This window comes from Coregonus lavaretus (assembly GCF_964263955.1).
Source record: "Coregonus lavaretus genome assembly, chromosome: 26".
NCBI classification, from domain to species: Eukaryota; Metazoa; Chordata; class Actinopteri; order Salmoniformes; family Salmonidae; genus Coregonus; species Coregonus lavaretus.
In genome coordinates, this window is record NC_140013.1 from 24,598,746 (window position 1) to 24,625,382 (window position 26,637).

Below are 26,637 nucleotides of genomic sequence, written 5' to 3' on the forward strand. Positions count from 1 at the left end.
GGAGGGTAGAGAGGCAGTGACTTATCCCTTCCCTCATCTGTAGCAGCTAGACAAACCCACACAGCTGTTAGTCTGGCATCGTGCCACTAAGGGTCACCAAACCGCCTGTCATGACTTCAGCTGCATGCTACAGTGAGACAGGAAAACACAACCGTTTTTTATTGTCATGTTTATTTTTGCTATTTTATATGTTTTACTCTGTAAGTGTCCTTGGGGTAATTTGAAAGGCACAAATAAAATGTATTATTATTATTATTATTATTATTATTATCAACACAACCGTCATGGATTTGCATTTTGATATTTTATAACATATTCAAACACTGAACATTTTCCTGTAGTGCATGTGAATAGTATGCAAAAAAAAACAGACAGTACAAACTCACTTTACTTGACTGATGACACAATAAAGACCTGCATTGTAAAATAGTTCCTTTTTAATTATTTTTTCATCATGCCACAGAACACTGATGCGTAAAGAGAGCTGTACCTGAATCCACACTGAGAAAACACTTGTACACACAGTGTTACAAAGCAGTAATGCAAAAGGATTTAACACACATGGCAAGAAGAACAACCCTGATTGGACACCAGGACAAGCACTGACTGAACTGGTGCTGAGGTAGACAAACATTTACATAAACTCTACCTAAATGATGATCATCGCATCCTTATAGTACACACACCAAATAAAACGACTTCTGCTTTATTATAACATAGAAAGATCAAAGAAAAACATGTTTTTAAAGTGCTCTGATAGTTTTGGTCCACCACGGAAATCCTAAAATCTTTATAATGCATGTGTATATGTACACTGAACAAAAATATAAACGCAACATGTAAAGTTTCATCAGCTGAAATAAAAGATCCCAGAAATGTTGCATACGCACAAAAAGCGTATTTCTCTCAAATTTTGCACACAAATTTGTTTACATCCCTGTTATTTACACATTTCTCATTTGCCAAGATAATCCATCCACCTGACAGGTGTGACCTATCAAGAAGCTGATTAAACAGCATGATCATTACACAGGTGCACCTTGGGCTAGGGACAATAAAAGGCCACTCTAAAATGTGCAGTTTTGTCACACAACACAATGCAGATGTCTCAAGTTTTGAGGGAGCATGCAATTAGCATGCTGACTGCAGGAATGTCCACCAGAGCTGTTGCCAGAGAAATGGATGTTAATTTCTCTACCATAAGCCGCCTCCAACATCGTTTTAGAGAATTTGGCAGTACGTCCAACCGGCCTCACAACCGCAGACCACGTGTAACCACACCAGCCCAGGACCTCCACATCTGGCTTCTTCACCTGCGTGATCATCTGAGACCAGCCACCCGGACAGCTGATGAAACTGAGGAGGATTTCTGTCTGTAATAAAGCCCTTCAATGGGGAAAAACGTTTGATTGGCTGGGCCTGGCTCCCAAGTAGGTGGGCCTATGCCCTCCCAGGCCCACCCATGGCTGCGCCCCTGCCCAGTCATGTGAAATCCATAGATTAGGGCCTAATGAATTCATTTCAATTGACAGATTTTCTTATATGAACTGTAACTCAGTAAAATCATTGAAATTGTTGCATGTTGCATTTATATTTTTGTTCAGTATATAATAGATAGTAGTACAATGAAGATGAGTTGGTACTTTTAATTGTTTTCATGGCACTGAGTGTTGGCTGTTTGTTCTAGAAGACCATAGTGTTAGATAGACCCATATTTGCCCAACGTCTAGCTTTATAAAGATTATTAACAATACCACTATGTATTCTGTGTTTTCTGTAAATGTATTCCCATTCAATAAATTCACAATCCAAATGTTACTTTGACATGACAGAACATTTTGAAAGAAAATCTCACTTGTAAACTTTGCTTTGAGGCATGAGGTACCTGGGGCATAATACCATAATCATTAGAAGTATCTTGTTTCAAATGACAATGTTTAGACAATAGGGTCTTCTATGGCATAGCAGTGAAAATATGTTCTTCACTAACAATAAAGAAACACCATGGAACAACAACGATCAATACAACATACATGTACTTTATACATGTATTCAGCACATCTATTCTCCATTTATAAAAGAGGCACAGGGAGGGCTCTTACTCAAATCATACTCCAGAGACTTACAAAACACACAAGAAAATATGTTTCTTAAATCAAAACAAATGTAAACAAATTGCAAATCACTCTAATACAAAAATACAACATCTTTAAATCAGAGAAGCCCTCATTTGGCTCTCTTCTAGAAATAAGATACAATTACATTTTGTACATTTACAGAAACAGACATTACAACTGACGATAACCTGCTTTTAGTGATTTAACTTTACAGAATCATCTTTTCACATTTAGTAAAAAAGACAACACTTTTATTCACATTTTCTTTCTTTTCATCACTTAGAGAAAAATCGAATTCTGTGATTTAACAGACTGCTATATTTCTACTGATAAAAAATTCTACACATAAAAGTCACTTTGAAGACTTTCAAATCTTTTTTTTCCACCCAACAGGCAACCGTACGAATCAATTCCATGAATTAATTCTCAGAAGATTTAAAACCGCTTGACCAATATAAAAGGCCATTTGAAGTTAAAGCTACAGATGATGGATGAAAACAGGATGAGAAACAGCAGTTCTAAGATGTGCTATTGCCTCTGAGCAAAAGTTGAAGATTGAAGAGGTAGCGCTTATTCTAATAACAAAATAAACGACCTTGAGGTTGGGTCAAAATAACCAACCTATTTCGTAAACAAAATCGATGCATGACATAAATAGCAAAACCTGTTACACCTTAATGCTTGTCAATCAGCATGAGCAGAAATAATAACTGACAGGTAGGGGAAATCATATGCGTAATATGCGCACTGAAAAATAAGACGCAAATTAAATAAAGCACATGGAGGCCATTCAAGTAAAACATGCAGAAAACAAACAACACACCAAAAAATCTATAACAGGAAATAATAAGAGAGGAAATGTTTGTTTATCTCAATCAATCTACGTAGTATAGTACTGCAATTCCACCAGAGAAGTTCGGTTCTACATCTCACAATCACAGTCACAGCAGATAGAACTCAATATCCTTTCTAGTGCAACACTTTCACTGCTGTGGTAACCTGACCAGTAGTCTTTCAGCCTTCAACACATATGCAGGTTTAATGTAATGACAGATCATTGCGGCAATTCGTGATAAAACCAATCAAACCACAGAAATTAGAAACATACTTTTCTTTAGAGGAAACAATAAGATGAAAAACCTGCCCACACATAGGATAGTGTGTCTTAGTGTCTAAGTCCTGCTCAGACGTAGCATACGTACAGGTAGGTCTTCTCTATCCCCCAGTCCGTGGGCACATCCTCGGGTCTGTGGCTCTTCATGTGTTTCTGCATGGCTGCCAGGCTGGGGCAGAAGTCCTGGCAGATGGTACACTGGTAGGGCGACGCTCCGTTGTGGGTACGCAGGTGCTTGATCATGGCAGAGTAGTCCCTGGATCGCTGGTGACAGATCTTGCACTCAAATGGCTTCTCACCTATAGGAATACAACAGCATACTTGTGAAACCGTTCCTTGACTATATGCTAAAACCAGTGGTACTGGCACACATTGGTTTGACCTATGTGTATGCTGTCATGAACACAAAACAATCTGACATGTGAGTGTGTTGTTATTATGACCATGCACTGTTCTGATTTGTGGTCTGATTTGATTGTGTCTGTGTTATTACGACCTGACACTGCTCTCTAACCTGTGTGTACGCGGTAGTGGGTCTCCAGCTGGTGCTTGAGGCTGAACCTTTTACCACAGCCGTTACACTCGTAAGGCTTCTCTCCTGTGTGGATACGTTTGTGTCCCCTCAACATGCCATCGTCCCGGAAACAGCTCCCACAGAACTCACACTCAAACGGGTGGTCACCTGGAGACACAGGTTAGACACAGGTTGGGTAAAGGTTGGATACACGTCATTACAGGTGTCATAATGCTAAACAGTATCTAACAGTTCAGGTAGGCCTCCGCTATTCAGCAAACAAATGGTATCAAAGGGTTACTTTATCGTGAGTACTACTTGCATATGATAAATGTAAAGTTGTACAGGTCAATAAAAACAGAACATTTTTGCATATCAGGCTAAAAAAAAAGAATGTGCTTTCAGATATATATAATAATAATAATAATAATAATAATAATAATATAATATACTGTATACAATAATGTTATGACATGTGAGGACACTCCATCCGGCTGCCTGCTAACAGCTAATAGAAGTCCTCCAGACAGGTGGTGCTCTCCATAGTTGATCCATTTCTCTCTGAGGCTGTGGCTTTGAGTCATCTGCAATGACCTATGTGTCTCATTAGCTCAGTGTCCACAGCAACAGCCAAGTGGGAGAATACACTGCACTGTTCATTATAGCCTGATGCTTCACAAAGCCCCCCATGCTACAAGACACATGACATTTACACATGATACTACCAAGATGACTGTGATATAAACAAGATACACAACGATGGGCAAACTCCGCTTCACATCAATTATGTTTTTGTTCAATATAGATGTGGATCAGAAGAAGGGGTCTCTCTCTCTCTCTCTCTCTCTCTCTCTCTCTCTCTCTCTCTCTCTCTCTCTCTCTCTCTCTCTCCCTCTCCCTCTCCCTCTCCCTCTCTCCCCCCCTTAGGGCACCACTGACTAACTCTCAGAGAAAAACACAGATATTTGCTGTTCTTTAGATATTTATTTAGGTTTGCTCTGTCATTTGGGGAGAACTGCAGTAGAACTGACAGACATGAATCGCGTGTCTAAGAACCTAAAAACTGTGTCTAAGAACCTACAAAATAAACTGGATGATAAAATAGCCTCAAACGTAACACTGGCTATATCGGAGCATTACTGTCTACAGGAAAGTGAATCATTGCGGAGTTTATTAACGTTAAGAGAATGTAGACATGATCAAATAAGTGAAACTGACTGTAATTGAAAAACTCTGGTCTTATGCTATTTCAGTCTGGTGCCAAGAGAGAAGTAGTAGTTCAAGGTATTTAAGGATTAAAGGTTTGAGGTTTATGGGAATTGATCTCATTGCAGCTTTGGATTGTGTGTTATTGTAGGCAATGATGTTGACAGATATGACAGTGATGATGATGATTACGATGATGATGATTATGATGGTGATGAAAACATTGATGATGATGATGATGATGATGACGAAGATGACAATGGACACAGATGCAGTCCTTACCTGTGTGTGAGCGCAGGTGGCGTTTGAGGGTGGTGTGGCTGGGGAAGAGGTGGTCACAGTGGCTGCAGACGTAGCTGTGCATCCCTGCATGAACCTCCATGTGCTGCTGCAGAGCCTTCTGGGTCTGGAACCGCTTGGCACACAGCAGACAGAACACTGCCATGTCTGTCCCTGGAGACCACACAGAGACACAGACACAGTTATTTCAGGACCAAACATACACTCAGTGGGGAAACTGGGTCACTCAACTCTGAGCCTGAGACTCTCTGAGTGTTCTGAGGAGAATGGTTCTTTCAAAGAGCAAAGTGTTTCTACCTAAACTAACCCCCCTGACAGGCGTGAAATACATTCAGTTTGACTTTATACACTTTTCTGATTGACGTTGACTTGGAAGTCATTGTCTTTTAGAGATAAAAAAATAAAATAATACACAGGATGCTAGAACTGTCAATCACATAATCAATGCCTTCTCCTTATGGGATGATAAAATAGGAATTATTCTCCTCAATCCCCATCAAGCCTGTGCTCCAGCAGCCTCTGGAGTCCTCTGTGTCTGTTCACAGAGAGAGGCTGATAGCAGCTCCACCCTGAACGATGCCTACACTATGAGCTATGTGCTGAATGTTAAGTAGCGATATCAAGCCATTAAAGGCAGGACTGCAGGAAAAACACAATCCTTTTAATCCCGTGTGTGACCTGGCATCACTTTGGGGCTGCTCTCCTGTTGCGCTGAGAGTGGAGCAGAATACAGATAGGGAAACACAGGCTAGTTTTACTCACACAGGATCTGTGAAGAACCACCATTAAATACTCACACACAATATACAGGGTTCTCACTTTTTCTTAACACTATTCAAATGACCCCTTTGCTTATCCTTCTCATGAAAATTCTAATGTGAGGTAGGACTGAATCATCAGTTCATCGGGTAATCAATTCCACTGATAATAATGTATGAGTCCTGCAGAGAGGTGGTCCATGTTAGGTTATGAGGTCGTTATTTCCGTGTCTGCTCGGTTTAGGATAATTTACAAAGCAGGTCCCATTGCTCACGACTCGGATTCAATCAGACATCTCCAGCGGTGGATCATTAGCAAGCAGAAGGCTATGCAAGCGTTTCATTGGAATTCAAGTGGGGTTGCTGAGTTGCATTTAACATTCAGTCTGATGAGGTCCACTAAATCAAATCATTTGTTACTGTTATTGAAGTGCCTTGAGGCAACTGGCAATTAAATTGGAATTAGTGCATTGCAGGGAAAGAGAAACAGCACACACATACTAAGACAGGAGATTTTCAGACAGTGTTTGGAGTTCAATCAAGTTAACAGACAAGGATATTTATAGTCAATAATTCATTTAATTTCAGCAATAAATCATATTATCTCTCTATTGTTGACCTTTTCCTGCAATCCACATGACAAAATTTCTCAAAAATCGTCCTTTTATTTTAGTCATGATGATTCATAGATACACTTCACTTACTGAACCACTACATAACCTACTCTGAGTGAGTCAGTCAGTATCTTAGTGCCTCACATTACATGTGGTCCTCTTCACAAACGACTGGGAATACACAACATGAAAGGCCTAGCTTACATTAGGCCTAATTTATAGGATGAATTGTGTCACTAATATTCAGAATATTTCTAAGACTACATGCATCTGTGTTGTTTTTCTTTTCTCTCTTGTTATTAGATATTGATCATAGGACTTGATTTAATTAAAGTAGAGCTTGCTGTGATTTGCCCTAAACGGCACTAAGAGAATTTAGCATTATTTCTACTCATTAACAAAGAAGAGAGAAGATGAGAGATGTTCTCCACTCCACACCATGCAGCAGAAAGAGAGCCTACTGGAATGCACTGCACCTGTTCACTAGCTTTATTCCAGTGGCCATCTATCGTCACAATAGAAACACAATGTGGTTCGGACCCCTCAATGGCCAGGTCCATTAGTCATAGGCTCCTCATGCAACTCCTACTCTTCCAGCCTTTGTGTAGTAGCCTAATGATCAGGGCTTTTCTCACCCACGGATCACAATGTTTTACCGATGGACAAAAGATCTTCCCTGTACCGCCCCCAACCCTGACTAGACAGGAAAGTTTCTCTGTTATGTCTCACTGTCCAGCTGACTATGTACTTTCTTTGGTTTCTGATTATTTCTAAAGAAGCAGAGCTACCCCTTGACTGGAATGCACCAAAAGTCTAGGCTAAATAGAGATGTATCCTAAAAAGCAAAAAGACCTTTAGGAACTACTGAATCCATTCTGTGCTGCTTGACCTGTGGTACTACATGAACAATCATCGATCAATCTCAATGCAGCCAGCAGGAGGAGTGCTCTTTACTCTTCTACTCCTTCTAGCCTCCAACATGCTGGAGGGGGCCTCAAATGATACAGTACAATTAGTTACTTCTGTATAATGAAATGTTTTCCTCAGTACATTTTCTCACTCAGTATCAACATTTTGACATGAGCTGTCATTCCTCAATTCTTCTTATTCCTTCATTCTTAAAATGTCCATTTAATGACCATTCCCATAAGTCTGCGTTCTGCCTATTTTGAGAACTAAACCATTAAACAGTCTGGATTCATTCTTGTTCTGCTCGTCATTTCCTGCTTCTAGACACTCAGATGCTCAGTCAATACCCCCTCATCCCACTGCCATGAAAAGAATGTGAAACTGTCAAAACAAAAGCTCTCACTTAATAACGATCTCAGTCCCACATCCACAGTGACAACACCTTGAATAATACACTAGTTACCAGTAACAACTCAACTTCATTGAAAGAAAATAGTCCCTTAAATAAAAGCAGTAGATAAAAGTGACAGAGACAGAGGTGCAGCACATACAGTATGCATATATACTGACATTCATTAGTTTGATGACTACCTGCACCAGTGCACCCTGTTAACTTTCACACAAAAACACTTGCTTTCACAGCAGCTTTTTCCAGAAAGCTTTGCTCCTTAGTGCAGAGCAGCCCTTCTGTGAGAAAACACGATCTCCAGTAGGCATGCCACTGCCCCCACTGCCCCCTGCTTTCTCACCCTTAACCAGACAAAGGGAATGGGATTTGGTGTTCTGACCTCTTGACCCTAGGTCCTCAGTGCGGTAAACACCATGTAATCAATGGTATTCCTCAAAGGCTGGATGGCTGACTGAGCATTGTGCCTCTCTATTGAGTCACACAGGGGAGGGGCCTTGCAGACATTCCACAGAGAAAGATTATTTAACTTCAGTTTAGTTTCTCTCAGTAAACTTTAGACAGTGTACCCAGAGCTAAACTCATTCCAGAGTTCATTCATTCTATGTTCCAATCTGAAAAAAAGGAGCCAGGAGAATTTCTAGCCAGGAGAAGGGAAGAGAAGATCAGCCTGGTAGTTTAATTAAACGTCAACCATTTATCAGATCAGTCATCAGATCAGAACATGACATGGGAGCATTTAACAGCCAATCAATAGTCCAACTAAGGCAGGGAACACAGAGGAAGTGGCTTAACAGACAAAAACATGTCTCTAGGCAACCAGATTGGATCATGGCCCTCCTTGGGGTGAAGTATTCAAACTAATCCCTCCATTCACAAATAAGCAAAGCCTGTTCCTTTTCTAAAGACTAACAAAAGTTTTCCCACCCTGAGAATCCCACAGTAACCCCACTGCAAATTGAACAAGAGATTGCATTATGTTTATACAGATCTCTGCAACATTCTCTATCTTTAGGTTTAGTTCACCACAGATCTCCATCTAATCTCATTGGTCTGTGTTAACAGCACGTTTCTGTGCAGGTCTCACCATAACTACACTACAAAGCAACCATGGACTGCTCCTTTAAACCAGTATACAAAATAAGATATGAATGGTTTTAGAGCTGTTTAGCTCAACCTACACAGTGGCTCTGGGAAATATTGAGCCATGAAATCAAAGAGTCTAAACTAATTTTCTTAAGATCGGTGAAAGAGTTGAAAGTACTATGCCACACTCTTCAAAGAGCTTGCTTGCTTATTGAAGTCAGATTCACTGAAAGGAGCTATAACTGATTGCTGATTGGCTCAACATGAAGGTGCTATGAGTAAAACTACTAATATGCTCACCTCAGCATTTATCACTCACTAGCTGCTCCTGTGACCCAGTTACACATATACACTATGTACATTACATCAAGCAATGAGCCTCAGACCAGCAGGGGGAAAACCTAGTGCCTTCCCTATGAGCTCAAGATGTAGAAAATAATGTTGAAAATATGTATTTTTGGTTAAAAATACATTGAAAAGACGTTGAACAGACATCGGAAAGATGTCTTTCAACCAATTTTGGTCACTGGGTTCAGACTAGGCCTACAGACAGACAGTAACCATACAGGACCTCAGATGACCCCAGGCAGGCCAGCCACTGATCAGCAGACCGCTAATCTACCAGAGTGAGGAATAAACAGCTCAATAATTAACGCATCAAGAGATACGTTGCTCGTGTTTAACCACCATTTCATCTTCCATGGCCTGTTTCATTGAGGTCACCCGCTGTCTCCAATCTGTAGTTTGGATTCAAACATTTTTTGCACATTTTCCAAATAGCATTCATCATACATAAAGACAGAGTAGAGGCCTGCAGGGCCTGAATGAGTGGAGTAGCACTAGGCAGTGTGTACTGTGTACACAACCCAAAATAGCTAGAGGCCAGCAAAATAGACTAGGGGGTAAGTAGAGTACAGTATGACTCAGGACTTGAAGATCTGTACCAATGATTAGCTATTTATAAGTGGAATAGGGGGTATACATTTCAACCGATTGCATATTAATTATTGTGAATGCAGCTTGCACAATAATTATTGCTCAATTAAATTAGGTCTATTTCATTATGCACTTAGGCAGTATTGAATGTACAATAAAGTGTGATGGAGTACGATGTGTTCTCTGTATAATAGGGGTTATGTGTACTGTAGACATTCAGCAGAGGAAGTGTTAATGTGTAGGATAAGGGCAGCTGTTTGTAAGAACACACAAAGACAGCACTCTCAGGCTCTTCTCCTGCAGACGAGATGGCAGAATGGTTAGCCACTATCTTCTGCACCATGTCCAGTCCATTTCTACGCTCTATGATTTGCTCAAATTCCTGGGTTTTTCCAAAACTGCTCAAACAAGATGATACCACAGAGAACCTAGTTAACATGGTCTGATGAAATAAAGTCATTGTTGGCTGAGAGGTTTCGAGACGGTTCCATTTTTTTTATTTTGGGCACTCACAAGTAGGTCAGAGGCAGAGCGGATGGAGATCGTGACAGAGGGGGCTGTGGCGGGGACTGAGTAAACAGCAGCACATGATGTTGTTTTCCTGGGAGTCCTTGCATCCAATGCCACCAACCCTCCCAACCAACGCCCTCAGGAACTCCCCCCTAACCAGCCCCTTCCACACGGTCCCACCCCCTTCCCATAACGCCAACCCATGGCCACTCACCTCTGACATTCACATTGCCAAAACACACTCTCACTCACTGGAAATAAGCTAGGCTCTGCAGTGCAGTCCCTGTAGTGTGATCAATATGAGAGCCAACAAGGTCTTTGTTAAGTAGGGGTGTTTTCCTTCTTGAGGAGGCTGGATCAGTAAACGAAAGGGCTACAGCTGCTAAGGTCTGACCTGTGATAATGTGCCAAGAGGAAACTTGTTTGGCTTACTGGCCTACTGTCACATGGCGATATACAAAGCCATGGTAACAAGATTCATTCAGCCAGTGATCTCAAAGGTTATAAACCTAAGATGTGTTGAAAGTATAATCAAAAGAGGACCATAGCGCTCTCCCAAAAGTTTGGTTGGTGCGTTAAACCCGTGAATCCTTCTTCAGTGTGAAGAAGGCAAATAAGCCTAAATGTCTGTGTATGCTATCCTGATGCAGTAAGAAGAATATACAGTGCATTCGGAAACTATTCACACCCCTTGACTTTTTCCACATTTTGTTACGCTACAGCCTTATTCTGAAATTGATGAAATAGTTTTTTTTTAAACACAATACCCCATTATGACAAAGCAAAACGTATTTTCTTGTAATTTTTGCAAATTTATTAAAAATAAAAAACGGAAATATCACATTTACATAAGTATTCAGACCCTTTACTCAGTACTTTGTTGAAGTACCTTTGGCAGCAATTACAGCCTTGAGTCTTCTTGGGTATGACGCAACAAGCTTGGCACACCTGTATTTGGGGAGTTTCTCCCATTCTTCTCTGCAGATCCTCTCAAGCTCTGTCAGGTTGGATGGGGAGCATTGCTGCACAGCTATTTTCAGGTCTCTCCAGAGATGTTTGATCGGGTTCAAGTCCGGGCTCTGGCTGGGCCACTCAAGGACATTCAGAGACTTGTCCCGAAGCCACTCCTGCGTTGTCTTGGCTGTGTGCTTAGGGTTGTTGTCCTGTTGGAAGGTGAACCTTCGCCCCAGTCTGAGGTCCTGAGTGCTCTGGAGAAGGTTTTCATCAAGGATTTCTCTGTACTTTGCGCCGTTCATCTTTCCCTCGATCCTGACTAGTTTCCCAGACCCTGCCGCTGAAAAAGTTCCCCACAGCATGATGCTGCCACCACCATGCTTCACCGTAGGGATGGTGCCAGGTTTCCTCCATATGTGACGCTTGGCATTCCCCATCCAACCTGACAGAGCTTGAGAGGATCTGCAGAGAAGAATGGGAGAAACTCCCCAAATACAGGTGTAGCGTCATACCCAAGAAGACTCAAGGCTGTAATCGCTGCAAAAAGGTGCTTCAACAAAGTACTGAGTAAAGGGTCTGAATACTTATGTAAATGTGACATTTCCTTCTTTTTTTTTTTTACATTTGCAAAAATTTCAAAAAACCTGTTTTTGCTTTGTCATTATGGGGCATTATGTGTAGATTGATGAGGAAAAAAACGATTTAATCAATTTTAGAATAAGGCTGTAACATAACAATATGTGGAAAAAATCAAGGGTCTGAATACTTTCAGAATGAACTGTATATATTTAAAAAATAAAATAAATAAAGCTTTATGCAACATCTTTTTGAGTGCAGAAGACCATCACACTTTTTTGCTTGTGTTGAAAGTATAAAAACATTTGAAGGTTTATACTGTACAGTGAATGTATATTCTAAAAGAGAATGTGTACAGTAGCTGAATTCCCTAGAACCACCAAACAGCTCCAAAAAATCATACTATTCCGGTCAGAGCACAGCCTGAGTACAATGTACAGCCTGAGTACAATGTAGCAGTAAGAGGGTAATGTGTCACACTAGACCAAGCTGAGATCATGACAAAATGAGTGAGTAATGCCCTCTTGTACCCTGCACTAGATACGCTGCCAAGCCAAAAACTGAGCCCTGGATGTTTACAACCTGAGGGAGAGGAGGTAGAAACTTTGGGCATCGTTAACACCCCTCCCTGTCTCCAGGCATTAACTATTCATACTGTGTGTGGCACCTGGAGTTACAGTTACATGCCAACACTTCGGAGCGGGTTATCAGCTTTCTCTGACAGTAGCAGCAAAGGTGTGGATTCAGACACTCAGCGTGGATCGACTGTAGGGTTTGATTAAGATGATTAAAAATAGAGTTTAATTTAGATACTGTAATGACTGGGATTCAGGCACGGGGAGAGGGTCTGAATGTTTGGAAGGATGACAAATACACGCAGCTTTGATTTCAACTTCATTTGTATAACTTCAATACGAGATACTCAGTCAGCTGATTAGACGAGCGTCTAGCTAATTAGAACCATTGGGTTTCAGAATAGTTCCCAAGCACTGATGTCCATTATCTTCTGAGCTGGAGAGGATAAATACTCAGAGTCTATCACCATGAGATCATTCCCAAACAAAATGTGTTGATCCAAGTTGTTGACGTGAGTTGGAGCAATAGAGTAAATACCCTCTCGGCTCCTCACGCACATAGCCTAGATGCATGGCATATCTATGACAATGTCATGTACTTGCAGTGTGGCCTAGGCTTGCCTGGTGTGTCAGGCTTGCCAGCACAGTGGTAAATAGGCATGCACCCACATGGGATGCCAGGAGATATTAGTGGGTGATATCTGAGAGGGCCTTCCCGTCCTCGCTAGCCACTGATAAATTATGGAGCAACATGACAGGGACAGTTTAACCCTGCCAGCACAATGACAAGGATGTTAATCCCCATAGACATAGATTTATGAAACGTTTTTTGAATAAGCTGCAAGAGAGTACGTTACATATGCGGACCTCAAACAGTGTCCTGTCAATTGTAGCCTCCTTGTTTAAGGGCAATGAATGAGTGTCTGTGAGTCATTGGGTACTTGTACGTTTTCAACCGTGAGCTATGTTTGTCTGTGGGCCTTACCTGTGTGTGTGTGTGTGTGTGTGTCAGACAGTACCTGTGTGTGTCTGTCTGTGGGCCTCCAGAGCGTCTTCAGCAGAGAATGTAGCTCCACATTGATCACACACCAGGGCCTCAGCTCCAGCTGCAGGGGGAAACCACAGTCATGTGTCATCATCAAACACTCAACATATTGTGTATATTATTTTGTGAGATGTAAACATTCAAGTATACAGTATGAGAAAACGATCAGCAACTCTGAATCTCAGATGGCTATAAAAGCTGCACTTTTATTTCCGAATCAAACCACATTTCTTATAGGTGATTAAAATCCATATCAAACCTTGAGCCAATGCAACGCTCTATTTAAAAGTCCCTAAGTACCCATCCTCTTCTGTGAACATTTTTGGTTGTTTACAGTTACACAAGGAGTCACACACAGTACAAAAGAACAGAACCCAGTCGAAAAGACACAACTCTGGCCAAACAAAGGCACCAGACAGTGTTCCGTGGCTTCTCTCTTTCACAGTGAGGAGCTGAAGAGTAGTATTTACCCTGTTATCATGCTCTGAACAGTGTGCAGCCTGTCTGCCTGAGTTGCCACAAAAGGACTGGGTGTTCTGTGCACAGCAGACGCTCTGCTCTGAGCCCGCGGCACATGCCTTTATCAGAAACAGTCCAGAGAAAACACTCCCTACTCTTCTCCGTCAGTAACACACAGCACCCTGCTCACCTTTAGAATGCCCTTGTCTTTTCCTATGAAGAGATCAGAGAAGACAAGGGCACTAACACCACTCAGCTATAGGAGATGCCAGTTGCTCTGACAAATGGTGATTCTGCACACACATGTGGGTGTGGGCAAATACATGCATACTCACACACACACACACACACACACACACACACACACACACACACACACACACACACACACACACACACACACACACACACACATGGATGTGGGCTGGCTCTCGGTGAGATGTAAATCGGTTTCAGATCCATACTGGCCCAGGGCTCATTCACTGATCTATTTTCTGCTCAGCTGGCTTTAAATGAAGTTAAAATGACTCATTAAAACGCCCACAAGCTTTGGAAACTGGGAGCGCTACAGCCTAAATGTAGTTCTCTTTCAACTCTCCCCACCTCCCTGTACAGCTGCACCACTAGTCCCAATGCTGTAGCTAGATACAACCACCTCATCCACAGATTTTACCTCATTTCAGATCCTTTAACATTTTTGTGAAAACAAAACATTTCAGCATACTATGTAGCCTTTACCTAGATGTATTGTGATGTACTGCAGGGCTGTCCTTGGCTGAGAGAAGTATTTTAAGGACGGTAAATTCTATGTTGTGTGCTGTGTTATGTTCTGTGACAGTGTGTCCAGTTTGTTATGTTCTGTGACAGTGTGTCTAATGTGTTATGTTCTGTGACAGTATGTCCAGTTTGTTATGTTCTGTGACAGTGTGTCCAGTTTGTTATGTTCTGTGACAGTGTGTCCAATGTGTTATGTTCTGTGACAGTGTGTCCAGTTTGTTATGTTCTGTGACAGTGTGTCCAGTTTGTTATGTTCTGTGACAGTGTGTCCAGTGTGTTATGTTCTGTGACAGTGTGTCCAGTTTGTTATGTTCTGTGACAGTGTGTCCAGTGTGTTATGTTCTGTGACAGTGTGTCCAGTGTGTTATGTTCTGTGACAGTGTGTCCAGTGTGTTATGTTCTGTGACAGTGTGTCCAGTTTGTTATGTTCTGTGACAGTGTGTCCAGTGTGTTATGTTGTGCTGTTGGGAGATTGTGTGTGATTAGGGAGGAAGAGAACATAGTGCATTGTCTTGTGCAGTCAAAGGCATGGAGTGTGTTCTCATCCATAAACCATCAAACTGTCTCCAGACGCAGCTGCAATAGTCCTCCATCAAAACACTTTGTCTGGCATACCAAAATACGAACCAGCATCGAGCTGAATACCAAATCAGCCCATTAGAGCTGTGGAGCACTGGCTCCTTAGCAACCAACAGAGGATCTAAAGGCTGCTATGGGCTATACAGCAACACACAATGAAATAAGATCAAACTCTCTTTTTTTGTGCAATACAGAGGCTATATATTTGGTGTGTGAATACAAATCAGATGAAAGAAAGTTTCAGAAATATATTTCGTAATGAAAGATCAAAGTATCTAAATGATGTCTAACAGGCCTATATTACACACACTATAGCCCGTATGTCTCATCAGGTCATACCGATGCAGACAGGATGAGTAAAGATAGTAGCCACTAGCAGAATGTGTCTAGACCTGATGCAGCTATTGTGTTCCGATCACAGAGTTCCGAACATGGAATTCCAAACTCATCATTGCGTCTACACCTGGATTTAAAATGTGTCTACTGTGACGAGGTCAGGTAGTTTATGAACACAGTTTGGAAAAAGGGAACCTCTCATCTGTCAGCCGTCTGTCATCTCCTAACACTTTTACAGAGATCAGAGGAGAGGAAAGCCAGGGAGATATAGCAGCCTTGTGTCTATTCTTCCTAACATCAGAGTGGGGTTTCTGTTTATATTTTATTTTCATTTTTAGGCCCTCTCTCCGCCTACTCCACTCCCCTTCTCCTGCTCTATTTTGGATAAAGTGGCTGGGAGAGCAGTCAGGTCTGATTAAGTCGGCGTTTGGGTACAGTGTGTTCCTGGACACACATCTGCGAGCGAGCCATCACACACGCTTCGGAACACTGGCAGAACACCCAGGCCTGCCGGCAGCTGATGATGTCATCACTCAGAGGGACAGAGCTGGCGAGGAGCCAGACAGACTCTCCGAAAACACACACAAACACACACACACACACAGATACAACAGAGAGAAGACAAAGAGAAGACAGAGACCCTGAAGAACTGACACATGCAGAGACAGTCACAGACAGGAGACAGACAGGAAGAGGAAGCCTCTTTCCTAGGGATCCTTTAACACATATCTCATGTTCCTCACTCAACTAATATACGTGTGACATAATGAACAGGTGCATGTGAAAACAGTACATCCTTATTATGTGTATTGTAAATGGAATGGACTCTATTATTGTCATCATATGGCAGTGTTACCTGAATGAGAGAGCATGTGCATCCTGAGCCGTACACTGTCCATGAAGCGTTTGCCACAGAACTCACAGCCGTGTCCCTTCTCTCCTCCACTGTGCAACTTCCTGTGAGGACAGAGAAGAAAGGACTGGGATGAACCAATGACTGAGGTCTCAAAAATAGCAGACATTGGGCTCTAAAATGTTTTGGTGCCTTTTTCTGAAGGGTTTTCAAAAGGTAGAGGTATCATTGTCCTTGTAGAGAAAAGCATGTTTCATTCCATCATGAAAGCAACCCTCTCTGTGTACTGCTGCATCATTAGAGTAGAGCGGTCTCTAAGAGTCGTGAGTCACACAGTATCACACTGTACCAATGCAAAAGGAGAACAGACAATAGAAATATCAGGGATCATTTTAGAAAGCACAATACAAATAAACGTGCTGATACCCACGTACACATACAGACACAGACACAAACACAAACACATACAGACACAAACACCCACGTAAACATACAGACACAGACACAAACACAAACACCCACGTACACATACAGACACAGACACAAACACCCACGTACACAGACAGACACAAACACAAACACCCACGTACACATACAGACACAGACACAAACACCCACGTACACAGACAGACACAAACACCCATGTACACATACAGACAGACACAAACACCCACGTACACATACAGACACAGACACAAACATTAAACACCCACATACACACACAGACACAGACACAAACACCACACGTACACACACAGACACAAACACAAACACCCACGTACACATACAGAAACAGACAGACACAAACACCCACGTACACATACAGACACAGACACAAACACCCATGTACACATACAGACACAGAAACAAATACCCACGTACACATACAGACACAGACACAAACACAAACAACCACGTACACATACAGACACAGACACAAATACACAAACACAAACACCCACATACACATACAGACACAAACACTCACGTACACATATAGACACAAACACAAACACCCACGTACACATACAGACACAAACAAAAACACCCATGTTCACATACAGACACAGACACAAACACAAACACAAACACCCACATACACATACAGACACAGACACAAACACCCACGTACACATACAGACACAAACACAAACACCCACGTACACATTCAGACACAAACACAAACACCCACATAAACATACAGACACAGACACAAACACAAACACCCAAGTACACATATAGACACAGAAACAAACACCCACGTACACATACAGACAGAGACACAAACACAAACACCCACGTACACATACAGACACAGACACAAATACACAAACAAACACCCACATACACATACAGACACAGACACAAACACAAACACCCACGTACACATACAGACACAGACACAAATACACAAACACAAATACTCACATACACATACAGACACAGACACAAACACAAACACCCACGTACACATACAGACACAGACACAAACACAAACACAAATACCCATGTACACATACAGACACAGACACAGACACAAACACAACCACCCATGTACACATACAAACACAGACACAAACACAAACACCCACGTACACATACAGACTCAGACACAGACACAGACACAAACACCCACGTACACATACAGACACAAACACAAACACCCACGTACACATACAGACACAGACACAAACACAAACACAAATACCCATGTACACATACAGACACAGACACAGACACAAACACAACCACCCATGTACACATACAAACACAGACACAAGCACAAACACCCACGTACACATACAGACACAGCCACAAACACCCACATACACATACAGACAAAGACACAAACACCCACATACACATACAGACACAGAAACAAACACCCACGTACACATACAGACACAGACACAAACACAAACACCCATGTACACATACAGACACAGACACAAACACAAACACCCACGTACACATACAGATACAAACAATCACATACACATACAGACACAGACACAAACACCCACGTACACATTCAGACACAAACACTCACATACACATACAGACACAGACACAAACACCCACGTACACATTCAGACACAGACACAAACACAAACACCGACGTACACATACAGACACAAACAAAAACACCCACGTACACATACAGACACAGACACAAACACCCACATACACATACAGACACAGAAACAAACACCCACGTACACATACAGATACAAACACCCACGTACACATACAGACACAGACACAAACACAAACACCCACGTACACATACAGACACAGACACAAACACCCATGTACACATACAGACACAGACACAAACACAAACACCCATGTACACATACAGACACAGACACAAACATAAACACCCACATACACATACAGACACAAACACAAACACCCACGTACACATTCAGACACAAACACTCACATACACATACACATACAGACACAAACACCCACGTACACATTCAGACACAAACATTCACATACACATACAGACACAGACACAAACACCCACGTACACATTCAGACACAAATACAAACACTGACGTACACATACAGACACAAACACCCACGTACACATACAGACACAGACACAAATACCCACATACACATACAGACACAGAAACAAACACCCACGTACACATACAGACACAAACACAAACACCCATGTACACATACAGACACAGACACAAACACAAACACCCACGTACACATTCAGACACAAACACAAACACTGACGTACACATACAGACACAAACACAAACACCCACGTACACATACAGACACAGACACAAACACCCACATACACATACAGACACAGAAACAAACACCCACGTACACATACAGACACAAACACCCACGTACACATACAGACACAGACACAAACACAAACACCCATGTACACATACAGACACAGACACAAACACAAACACCCATGTACACATACAGACACAGACACAAACATAAACACCCACATACACATACAGACACAAACACAAACACCCACGTACACATTCAGACACAAACACCCACATACACATACAGACACAAACACAAACACCCACGTACACATTCAGACACAATCACTCACATACACATACAGACACAAACACAAACACCCACGTACACATTCAGACACAAACACTCACATACACATACAGACACAAACACAAACACCCACGCACACATTCAGACACAATCACTCACATACACATACAGACACAAACACAAACACCCACGCACACACATGCAAATCCAGACAGCCAATCCTCTCGTACAAAATGAAAAAACTGACTCGCCGCTCTACCTGCAGCAAACCCCATCATATCATATCACACGTCCAGCCATGCCAGGCATCATCTGCACTGTTATCCTAATACTCCCCTCTGCAGCACAATGGCCAGACAGCAGTCCTCTAGACAGTTATAAACAAACCACAGTCAAAGAACAGGTGATCTAATATATAGTACCAATAAAATATTATGTCAACAAAACTCTCTTCAATTAAATCAAGAACACCCGCTACATCAAAATACAATAGAAAACGAGGATTTTTAACAGAAAACTAGAGAACAGATCCACTATAAACCAAAGACACCTCATACAATTCCTAGCTTTCTCCTTTAGATAATTCACTTAATCAAAGCTTGAAGTTAAAGTTCTGAAAAAGTGTGCTATGCCCTAACAAACTTCTCTCTCCCTGTTCTCTCCACTCAGAAATGTCAATGTGACTGAGGTGGATGATGCTCAGTGACCTGTCTCCTGACATGGACTAGCTTCATTACAACATCAGCAGTCACCAGAAGGACTGACTCCTCCAACCTTCAAACCTCTGCCTATCTCCATGACTGAACATTGGCTAGCTAACACCCTGCTGAGTGTTCTGTGTCACCAGGCTCTTTCAAACACTGGAATGGCACAGGCCTGAAATGTCAGCCATCTGCGTGGGAGGAGAAAGGGTAGAGGTTGGTGTTCTGATACTGATGATGGCTTGGTTGATTTGATTTAGTTATGGGACCTGTGGACATGTCTGTAGCTTTTGTAATGTGACTCAAGAGTTTACATTAATCTTACAAAAGTCATAGGAGACCCCCCCCCCCCCCCTTCTTTAAACCCACCAACCTCTTTAAACCCACCAACCTCTTTAAACCAACCAACCTCTAGTTTAAACCCACCAACCTCTTTAAACCTACCAACCTCTAGTCTAAACCCATCAACCTGTAGTCTAAACCCACCAACCTCTTTAAACCTACCAACCTCTAGTCTAAACCCATCAACCTGTAGTCTAAACCCACCAACCTCTTTAAACCTACCAACCTCTTTAAACCAACCAACATCTAGTTTAAACCCACTAACCTCTATAAACCCACCAACCTCTAGTTTAAACCCAACAACCTCTTTAAACCCACCAACCTCTTTAAACCCACCAACCTCTTTAAACTCACAAACTTCTAGTCTAAACCCACCAACATCTAGTTTAAACCCACCAATCTCTTTAAACCCACCAACCTCTTTAAACCCACCAACCTCTTTAACCCATCAACCTCTAGTCTAAATCCACCAACCTCTTTAAACCCACCAACCTCTAGTCTAAACCCACCAACCTCTTTAAACCAACCAACCTCTAGTCCAAACCCACCAACCTCTTTAAACCCACCAAGTCATGAGGCAGCAGTTAAACCATCTAATAAAAAATAATCATACAGAATTGTGAAATGTTTTGCAACTTTGTAAGCAGCTTCATTATGCCACACCATGTCTGCTAAGCGGCTAACAAAGACCTATTTCATACCTCTTATGAAGTCCCTCTATTCAGGAATAAGAGCAGGTGTCTTTTTAAACAAATTAAAAGATTTCATATTGTTGCTCCAGGCTCTTTCCTTTGAAGTCTTTTAATGTGTTAAAAGTTAATGAAGACAAAAAAAAAATAGCCAACCTTTAAATTAGAAGTTGTGCACTACAATCTATCTCTTCCTTCACACCCTAACAAAACAATTAACCATTTAGCATGAAGACTCCAGACTCACCACACACACATACACACTCCACATCCCTGTCTGTCTCTCACAGACCTCCTAGTGCAGGGTTCTTCAATTCCGGTCCTGGAGGGCCGAAACACTTCTGTTTTTTATTTCTACCTGGTAGTTAATTGCACTCACCTGGTGTCCCAGGTCTGAATTAGCCCCTGATTAGAAGGAGAGGATGAAAAACAGAGGTGTTTCGGCCCTCCAGGACCGGAATTGAAGAACCCTGTCCTAGTGTATAGCGAACAGACAGAACACTTTGTGGGTGAAGGAGTGACATAATTGAATTGCAATTTACTTTGAATAACAGCATTTACTAAATGATCACAGCATTATAATAATTTTACATTTACATTTACATCTTTGGCAGACAATAATCTGCATTCTGCAAAAATAAATGCTGTTTCACTCATTCCACATTCAACTACATTTACCTGCTGGCACTCTCTAACAAAATACCTCCTTCAATCATACCTAGAGATCCATAATGCGTAAAGACGCCCTACAGATATAACAGTGAGTGGTGTATGCAGCCAGCTGTACTCTGTACTCTACCTGTGTTGCTCCATGTCCTCTCTGTCGTGAAGCTGGAGACCACAGTCCCCACTGCTCTGAGTCTGACTCTGGCCCTCCCGCCTCATCCCTGCTGCAAACTGGCCCAGCCTGCTGAGGATCTCCCTGTGGAGCAGGCCCTGGGGCAGCAGCCCCCCATAGGCCCTCAGGTCCAGGGACATGGCCAGGGAAGGGGCCACCGACATGGTCATAGGCAGCCCCCCCTCCCCTATGTGGTTGGAGGGCATGGAGGAGTAGAGGGAGGCCAGGTGTTTCTCAGCCAGCCCAGGGAAACTGTCCAGAGGAGAGTTGTTCCCCACTATGCCCCCCTCCTCTTGGCCCGAGTGCTGCTCTCTAGCAGAGGTGATGACACTGCCTCTTTGGGGGGTCCACGGGCCCTCATCTCTGGGCTGGTCCGACTCACAGCCCCCCTCCCCTCCGCTGGAGGACCGGCCCTCGTAGCCATTGGCTTCATCCACCTGCATGTTATTGTCCTCTGTCTTTATCCTCTTAGCCAGAGGCAGGGAGGGGTCCTGGGCTCCATTTAGGCTGTACTGCAGTAGAGACTGACCTTGGCCCTCCAGACTAACCCCTCCATCTTGTGTGTGGCTGGCTACAGGGAGCCCCATAGGTAGTCCCCCTGGCCCAGAGGGACTCCTGTCAGTCATGTGGTACAGTGCCAGGTGGTGCAGGGCAGTGGGGTTGATACCACCCTCCTGCATGGAATGCTTCTTGGAGATTAGCATGTTCCTCCAGTGCCTTGCCCTGCCATGTTCGCTCTCTCCAGACACGTGATTCCTCCCACTCAGACTCAGGTGGTCCTGCTTCTCCTCTGACTGGATGGTCTCCAGGACCTTGAGGCACTGCTCCTCCAGGTACTCTATCTCCAGGATCTCAGCGGCGTACAGCAGGTCATCCAGGTCCTCGGCCGTGGCCTGCAGGGAGGCTGTGTAGGCGTAGTCCAGGATCTGCTGGAAGGTCTTAGGGGAGAGGAAGTCGAGAGCGTAGCGCAGGCTGCTGCGGTGGAATAAGATCTCAAACATCTTGCTGGTGCAGGCCAGGACGGTGCGGTGGGCCGGGAACTCCTGGCCGTCCACCGTGATGATGACGTCACACAGCGTTCCTGACAGACGCATATGATTGGCCCTCTGCAGGAGCGTGGCGGGAAGGGTGGGGTTGTGGAGCTGGAGAACACCCATGTTAGTCAGATGATCCGTACGGCCTCGGACCCTCTCTGAGCCCACGCATGAGCTGTGTTCTATCCCACCTGCTTTCCTTCAGTGTGTTTATAAGTCTAGAGGGAGATAGAGGAGAAACAACATTAAATATTAAATCTCAGATCATGGTAATGAAGAATGGTCTGGTTGATTGCCATGGTTTTTGTAAAAACATTAGAATTATGTCAATAACTTGCATGTTCAACAATTGTAGAGGGAAAGGTAATAATACTTTAGCATTGGCTGACCAAATGTCAGGGACTGGGCTGAAATGTCGATATTGTATAGTAATGTCACTATAAGGAAATACACTGGAAGCAAAAACTGGAATTATAGGCTCCCCAAATCCAGCAGTGCCCCATGAGGTCTGTTTGAGGCTGGTTACATATGTCTATATGCCATAGGCTGCAAACGGACAGAGCCATACACTATCACGTGTTGTAAATGTATTACGCCTCGATCACACCTACAGTCTATTTGCGCAAAATAGTACGCAGCATCATCTGAATATGTGTGCAACATAAAGTTCAACATTCACCTTCTGCTTCATTTCTGTCCAGCTGTCTACGCATACAGTTTGACTAATAGGTTTGATAAATCCAAAGTATGCACCACACAGAATGCACTGCAACTGCCTCTGCAACGCAATGTTGCAAGGCAAAAGCAGCGTCCATTGGAAATGAATGTACTTCTGGTGTACCAATACACAAAACCATGTCGGTGTGATCGAAGCGTTATGCTTTGAACACACCGACTGTGTTATTGCACACCAGAAGTACATTCATTTCCATTGGAACGTTGCGTTTGCCTTGCAGAAGCAGTTCCAGTGCGTTCTGTGTGGTCAACGGGTTGAAAGCAATGATAGCAGAAGGTGAATGTTGAACAATCACACACATCTGGAGCGCTTTTCTAACGCCTCGATAGGTTCAACATTTTGGTATAACAGAAGTACATTAACTTCCAATGGAACGCTGCGTTTGCCTTGCAGCACGTTCTGTGTAGTGTATACGTTGGATTAATCGAATGTATGCATCAAACTGTATGTGTAGAACGCTTGACAGAAATGGTAGCAGAAGGTGAATGTTGAACTTCTGTTGCACACATTTTACATTTTTAGTCATTTAGCAGACGCTCTTATCCGAGCGACTTACAGTTAGTGAGTGCATACATTTTCATACTGGCCCCCCGTGGGAAACGAACCCACAACCCTGGCGTTGCAAGCGCAATGCTCTACTAACTGAGCTACAGGGGAATAAACATACATCCAGATGATGCTGGTACCATTTTGCGCAAAAACACTGTCGGTGTGATGGAGGCGTAATGTTTGTAGGGGTGGCCACTCCAACCAATATAGCATATGCTCATTTAAATAAATGCTACGACAAATAGTTACATGATTATTGGTTATATTTTCTGACCTTCAGTGACCACTGACCCATATCCACTTAATGGGTCATGTTGAAACTCAGCCTGGGTAGTTCCGCAACAGAGCGCATCAGGTGCAAACTGAGCTCTGATAGAATCACGAATTCCTACCCCAAAACACCAACATTTAAAATGATCTAGTTACTAAAGTAAACATGAAATAATTCATTATCGCCATAATGTTAAACTGTATAGGAGCAACACATAGCCTGGGCGCACGGCACAGCACGGCTCAGTCACGTCTCTCTCTGTCTGATCGTACCGCGAGCATACTAAGCAGTCAAGTTTGTAAATCCCTGTTACTGTAACTGCGGGCAAACTTTACTCTCAATAACATTTTTGGAAATGCGACCGTGTATACAAAAACAAACACAAAGGGATTGCCATTTAGTAAATATGTAAATTAATAATTCAACATTTTTCATGAATTGCATATAGGTTGAATAATAGCTATTTCAGAAAGTATATTCGAATCACCTGTGCAATGGCAGTATTCTTGCAATAGAGAACGTAGAAAGACAACTATTTTTCTCTATCATTCCCCTTACCTTAGTGGCCTGTTATGTCCTCATTTAGCCGATTGCATTATCATTAAGGCAACATCATGGCAAGGCAATTCACAGAACCCACTCCAAACTCATCCACACTCCAAGTAGGCAAATCATCACCCAGGCGACGTCACAGCTTTGGATTGTCCTCTGTTCCCGGTTCTATCAAGGCTGGAAAGAGAGACATCTACAGGGCAACAGTCCTCACGACCTGGGTTTTGGGAAGGGTGAATAAAAGTCAGTAGCCTTTAGATCCAGATGCAATTGAAACCAATTAGTTCAATTAACCATTATTAATCACTTAATGAAATATTATAAATTCAGATTTTTAAAATACTGGTAGAACTGCCTGGGTGATATGGATCTGACCTTGACTCATTACAATTCTATTAGTCCCTCTAGTCTAGACAGAGGAGCAACAAGAGTCACTAACTCAGGGACTCAGGGAATACAGCAACACCAACACATTATTATACTCTATTACCATCTAACATTCTCCCATCTCTTCACCTAATCTAGAAGGTAATCATTTAATAACCTTCATCAAGGAGTCATATTACTTTATCCTCAAGGATATTGATATAATCTGGCAAAAAATACTACATTTGTAAATTGTCATTTCATGCCACCTAGTGCTCACACTTGTATATTACATCTACAAACATGAGATGGGAAAAAGGGCAGACTAGTAATATAATATAATGATAGAAAACAAGGATTTGCCATGAAAACAATGGTAAACAGCGTGAGGTTCCAAAACCTTGTTTTATTTTGTAAATGGGTTAGTACTCAGACTGTACACCACTGAGAGCAGAAAGGTGCACTGGGTTTGACCAAATAAAAACAAGAGGCTCCAGAGACAGGGGACGGGGTAGGAGGATGACAACAGCAGACAGTTGTATTGTACAGGTTCTGGCATGACTGTTCCATGCCACTGAAATACTGAGGGGAATGATTGTTTACATGAAAGTGGCAGTAAAACATATTAACATTTTGGAGTGTTGTTTTCTTCTGTTGTCAGATTACCACCCTGCCCTCTGTCTCTGGTATTATAAACTCAACAGGCAGCAAGCTCATGATGCCTGCTATTGTACAAAAACAAACTAAATTCAAAGACAACATTACAGAACACTTGAACAACACCTGGGGACTAAAAAAAAGCGTTTTATAGGCCTGAACAGACCTCATTCTGATAACTCCCTCGCATAACTCAATATGAAACTCGC

At 42.5% G+C, this 26,637-nt stretch overlaps 1 protein-coding gene across 4 annotated transcripts; it reads right to left on the reverse strand.

Moving 5' to 3' along the window:
• Positions 1-26: 26 nt before the first annotated feature.
• LOC311101257 (zinc finger and BTB domain-containing protein 16-A-like) lies at positions 27-25,514 on the reverse strand. 4 transcript variants are annotated; one of them, XM_084142381.1, is made up of 8 exons: positions 25,412-25,514; positions 22,225-23,515; positions 16,628-16,728; positions 13,595-13,681; positions 5,234-5,404; positions 3,746-3,913; positions 3,320-3,530; positions 27-127 (listed from the first exon to the last, which is right to left on the reverse strand). In XM_084142381.1, the coding sequence occupies exons 2-8, from the start codon at positions 23,418-23,420 to the stop codon at positions 109-111; spliced, it is 1,953 nt and encodes a 650-aa protein (XP_083998507.1). In that variant the 5' UTR covers positions 23,421-23,515; positions 25,412-25,514; the 3' UTR covers positions 27-108. The 4 variants fall into 4 exon arrangements, with proteins under 4 accessions (XP_083998507.1, XP_083998504.1, XP_083998505.1 ...); XM_084142378.1 differs by lacking the exon at positions 27-127 and having other exon boundaries at positions 691-3,530; XM_084142379.1 differs by lacking the exon at positions 27-127 and having other exon boundaries at positions 691-3,530; positions 25,341-25,416.
• Between the last annotated feature and the right edge of the window lie 1,123 nt (positions 25,515-26,637).

What these genes read in the sequence shown, in the direction of transcription:
- LOC311101257 (XM_084142381.1), bottom strand. Translation starts at nt 23,420, where the DNA reads ATGGGTGTTCTCCAGCTCCACAACCCCACCCTTCCCGCCACGCTCCTG. An exon ending in GCACATGCTCTCTCATTCAG is followed by an intron (nt 13,682 to 16,627) that starts GTAACACTGCCA and finishes TTCCCCCTGCAG; the next exon opens with CTGGAGCTGAGGCCCTGGTG. An exon ending in CCACAGACAGACACACACAG is followed by an intron (nt 5,405 to 13,594) that starts GTACTGTCTGAC and finishes TGTGGTCTCCAG; the next exon opens with GGACAGACATGGCAGTGTTC.